The following is a 5,381-nucleotide window of genomic DNA, read 5'->3' on the forward strand; positions in this document are numbered from 1 at the left end:
TATCTTATAAAAGTTAAATATGAACATTTTCTAACTTGATTGGCACTGTATCAAACATTTTTTTTATAACGAACTCGCTAATGTTTAAGTCATTTAATACATGATTTAAGATTGTGGGAAACGAAAAGTATGACAATTATATCATAAGTTATAGATTAATTACTACTATGTAACGTTACCCACCCCACTGTTGTCATTAGTTGTCATAAAAATGAATATTACGGCTAAATCGATTATAAACCTTTTCTTCTTTAAAATTTGATCAACACCCAAACCAAACTGATGACTTTTTAGAACGACCCTTTTTAACCAATATCTATTTTGGCATGTTACCCGGCTTTACCTGCATGTTTTGTAGGACTCACAATCAACAAGTAACAACCTGTCATGTTATTTATGCTCGTCAAATACAAACTATATCATGTTCGTTTCATGCTCCAATATAAAATGTATAATTGTTCACTAAACCATGGAATTTGGACAAATCAATTGCAATATAATTCACAAATTTCTATCTTTTTATATGGTTGCCTAGCAACATAGCGCAGCCCAAAAATATAACTATGGGTCGGGTATAATGACAACGTATTGATTATGCCAGGAAGAATAGGAATATGATGAGAAATATTATCAAAATAAAAAATATTTTGATTATGAGCCACCTGTTTGATGATATCTGGTTCAAATGCTTCAAAAGAGCTCCACGAGCACCTTCAACATGTGACAATGTTTCTTCCATGTTGTCATCAATCCTGAGGTCCATCCAGCATGCAAAAGTTTATATAGTTACAAGAACAGGTGACGCTATACAAAGTCTGCTTTCAATGCATACAACATCCTAAATCGTATTATAAAAGGATTTAGAATATGATTAAAATAAAATCGTTTTTGTAATCATAACTGATGCATTAACTTGTTTAAAATGTAAACAATGGACAAAAAAAGTGCCAACCGACCCAGAGTCCGGACTGACCTGTTTCAAACATACCCATTCTAATCCAACCCTTTTTGACCTGTATCAAACATACCCATTCTAATCCAACCCTTTTTGACCTGTTACCCAACCTGCCAGGCCACCCCTATAACGTAAAACAAAGTGAACAGACCTCCTAGACCGAAAACTTTTTGGTAAGGATAATTATGGGTAAATAAGTAAAATTGACTAACCTGATAGCTAGCTCCCCCTGGTGGGCAACCATTGTAGCCAAATTTGTGAATATCCCACTCAGTTCGGTAATTGTAGACTCGACACTCTGGAGAGCAACTGCACGATTTTGAGTGAAATTTTCTTGTTGTGGGACAACCTGCTGCAACATGGATGCTCCCATTTGTTGGGAACTGGAAGGCGTGCCATCAGGAGCTAATCTTCGTCTGCATTGACAGGAGTAATAAATGTTATGTACTATAGATATACCCTCATGAACAAAACAAACATGTGATACAAAAGACGATGGATGAGGACATACATAAGATGAATCTAAACAATTCAGTCTTAGACATAGTCGTATGATTCTTTTTGAACTAAATAAGTATTATGGACTACTTTGGGCACACTGACAGAGTCCTCTTACTTAAAGGCAAAACATTCTAACAAAAAAATCATACTTCAGAAGGATAACAAAACTAAATGAAAATTGAAATATTAACGAACTTTTGTTGTTCAATGGTTGAAGTTGTTTGAAAAGTCTTGAATAATAAATTAATCAGTATCGTTATTCTTAATCACTACTGCTACTATTTTGCAAAAATAAAATAAAATAAAATAAAAAACTGTACCATTGACCTCGTTGTGGAACACTATAGAGAGTAATAAAATTAGCCATGCCCTAATATACGGTACAAGTTCTTTGACATACCTAGGATTCAAGTGCTTCTAATAATACGTAGAAATAAGTAAACAATAAGATCAAACCAATGAAAGAGGACCGTACAAAGTTGTAACCATGAAAAGCAAACTCATAAGATAGACCAGAAAATGTCAAGAAGAGAAAACATATACACATACCTTAGTTGGTTGCCAACTTGTACTCCATTTCCAGAAGATCTGAGAAAAACAAAACAGATTAGGGCAAATAAGAAGGATAGTAGGAAAGTACTATTTAGTAAACATGATACAAGGTACAAAATTGATAGAAGGTAAGCCACTTAGTATCAATGACAATCATTTGCTGTTTTTTCATGCATAACATGAGGTGATGTGTATCTTATCTAGAATATCAAACAGAGGGATGTTGATACGCCATTAAACACCATACAAATGTAAATAACATTATAAAAGACTCACTCAGATTGTTGTAGATTTCCAGATGATTTAGACGGACTCGACCAAGGAGGTGGCTCCATCATGGTCTTTGTTTGCTGCTGCCTTAACGGATTTTCTCTTGTTATATTCGTAGAAAATATCTGTCTCCTATTTTCATGAGCCTTAATGTTCTGCCAATGAAACAGAGGTGACATTATAAAATACAGAAATACAAAGAAGATAATTCGCAATTTTTGCACTTGTAACCACAATACAAACCTCAGTCCTTGCTGTTAACACATCTTGGAATTTTTTTGTAGCTCCCATGAGTTTGTTCTTTAAATCATCACAAACAGCAGTAGAATGGACAACTCTATCTTCTGAATAATTACCATCAGCCATCTCCATGTTTTGAAGTGTTTGCAAATCAGAAACAGCTACATTTAGAGCAGTTATATCATTCTTTATCAAGGCTGTCAGTTCTTGAATCTCCTTCAATGGATCATCAAAAATTGAAGACTTCTTAGACACTGCATATCCACCCAACAATGATGTCACAAGTCTATAAACTAGTATAGATCCAATAAACCCCAAAAAGAAAACCTAACCCTCGGCATATATTGATAGGTACTACATATCCTACCAGAGTTATATAAATGAATTGCGAGTACTGCACCATAACTACGAAATTGATTCATTAAGAAGGTGTAATTAATACGAGACCAAAATCAAAGCAACTAAGGCGGCATTGCATCGAATCCGAATATGATTAACACAATTTTAAACCTTAAGTTTAACAAGACATATGTAACAAGTGACAAATGCTTAGTATTGCACCATAATTTTGCAATTGATTCGTTAAGGTACAATCAATACAAGATCAAAATCAAAGCAACTAACGCAACATTGCATCGAATCAGAATATGATAAACGTAATTCCAAACCCTAAGTTTAACAAAACATACGTAGAAAGTGACAAATGCTTACAATTGCGAGTACTACACCGTAACCTTTCAATAGTATGATCAATACAAGATCAAATTCAAGGCAACTAACGCAACATTACATCAAATCGAAACACAATAAACATAATTCCAAACCCTAAGTTAAACAAAATATACGTAAAAAGTGACAAAATGCTTACGATTAGCGAGTCTGGAGATTTTCTTTAGGGTTTCATGGACACCTAATCCGATACGAGAAGCTTTCTTATTGAAATTGGATTGAAATGAAGAAGAAGATGCTGGAAGTAGTTTAGAGGATGTAGATGGATCGGTTTGGTGATGTGATCCACCTGAAACGGCAGCTGATGATGTTGTTCTACCGAATTTTTTCAATGTGTCGAATAGAGATCGGAATTCAGGTGTACGGTCCCGGAAGGTGTAAGCTCCGGCTGACGCCATTGATCCAGGCAATCCTTCACTCTCCGTTGATGGTCAGTCACTTCATTCTTTCACACTCGGGTCATATTAAGGTCTATTGTTTTGTTGGTGTTGGTAGCCGGTCAAATCAGAATAAGAAATGGGTCCAAACGGGTACGGGTCGGGACCATCACTTTACAAACGGGTCAAGTCGACTCTAAGGCTGAGTACTTGTATGGAGTAAAGCACTCATGCTCCACGTCTACATCACATGGACAAATACTAAGAATGTCACACCTCCTTTGGTGATTGTGCCTTAACTCTCGCCATAGAAATGGCAGAGGCAATAATGACGCCCGCCCATTCAAACATCACCACCAAGCCTCATATGAATGATGGACTCAGTCGGCCATTGAAGGGGCATGGTCCAAAATAGCGAGCGCACATGACCATACCTACAATAGAGACAAATAGCATGTTCCCGATGTTAGAATTATTTTGCATGGGAGCTCTCACACGCGTGTATTCCCTACGTTGCTTGAGAAATCATGTAGCAGATACAAAAGACATACACGTAGCACCAACCAGATGTCGTCAAACCCTGCTACACGATCTCCATAGAACAACTAATGATAGGCCGACAAAAGGTACACCTGGGCAATGCCAAGCAACCAATGGCATGGCACCACGTCAACTCACCCTACAGCCAATTCCTGTCTTGTAGGAGGGACCAAAGGGATATTCGTCGACCAGGACAGTTGTACCAAAGCCCATCAACCCACCATTTTCCTCTCCCACCTTCAGCTACAAAGGCAGACCTTCACTTCCTGGTTTATTCTTACTTTTAACACACACTCGTTTGTTCTTTTTAAACGATACTTATTCTCATGTTGGAGGGTGGTTACAAGAGAACCGCCACATCTCCTCCTTGTAACATGTCTCACAGTGCTTTGTTTTGCAGATCACACTCAGATCATCATCGATGAAAGGATTAAGGATTAATCATTCTTGACGAGACCATTCCCACAAGGGTTAGACTTGGTGTTTCTTTGTTGACGCCCACCGATTTTTTCTGATGCTTATCATCATTTTCTTTCATTTCTGATCATCCACATGACTTATCAGAGTATTCCTTTCCCAAATTTTGGTTCAAGCTCTCAGCATGCTCCGAGTGCGGACAACGCGCACCCCCAAATCCCACATGTTGACGGGTACATAAAGAGAAGCTTCACTGAAGGTGGGATCACACATGCCACAAAAGTGTTGCGCAAGCTAATTAGCACACTACACCAACGACGCAACACATGGGTCCCTCCACTCAGATAGCTTTGTTACTTCCAGAGCGGGAAACTCCTGCCTCCTGGTACATGAAGTCCCAGGCTGAACTAAACGCGGTTTACACACAACTGTGCGCATAAGCACTAACTACAAGAATCCTGGACTATACCTCCCTGCCCTACGACCACGCACAGGCATGGGCAGACCAACATCTACATGACGAGTCCTACGATGATGTTAGCACGACGCACGACACACGAGTTAACACTTGAAAACACAACAACATGTAGTGCAAGCACCTGCGCAGGAGAAATCCCATCCAAGACCGCCTTGGTCCCCGTCGTATAACCAACGACGAATGGGATACATACACGAGGGAATATGATCTGACATACCGGGAGGGAGACTGGTCAAGTGTGTTCAATCGAATACAACTCAACCATCGATTGTACAAACCATGCCCCTGTGCAGTGTACAGTCCAGCTGCCGAAAACAACTAC

The 5,381-nt window shown here is 38.5% G+C and overlaps 1 protein-coding gene across 2 annotated transcripts; it reads right to left on the reverse strand.

Moving 5' to 3' along the window:
• Positions 1-372: 372 nt before the first annotated feature.
• LOC110894968 (syntaxin-31) lies at positions 373-3,686 on the reverse strand. Of its 2 annotated transcripts, none has more exons than XM_022142227.2 (6): positions 3,387-3,686; positions 2,522-2,772; positions 2,285-2,433; positions 2,006-2,044; positions 1,168-1,371; positions 373-752 (listed from the first exon to the last, which is right to left on the reverse strand). In XM_022142227.2, exons 1-6 carry the CDS (start codon positions 3,643-3,645, stop codon positions 593-595), a joined length of 1,062 nt encoding a protein of 353 aa, XP_021997919.1. In that variant the 5' UTR covers positions 3,646-3,686; the 3' UTR covers positions 373-592. The 2 variants fall into 2 exon arrangements, with proteins under 2 accessions (XP_021997919.1, XP_021997920.1); XM_022142228.2 differs by having other exon boundaries at positions 709-838; positions 3,387-3,678.
• Between the last annotated feature and the right edge of the window lie 1,695 nt (positions 3,687-5,381).

Source organism: Helianthus annuus, chromosome 12 (genome assembly GCF_002127325.2).
Source record: "Helianthus annuus cultivar XRQ/B chromosome 12, HanXRQr2.0-SUNRISE, whole genome shotgun sequence".
Classification (NCBI taxonomy): domain Eukaryota; kingdom Viridiplantae; phylum Streptophyta; class Magnoliopsida; order Asterales; family Asteraceae; genus Helianthus; species Helianthus annuus.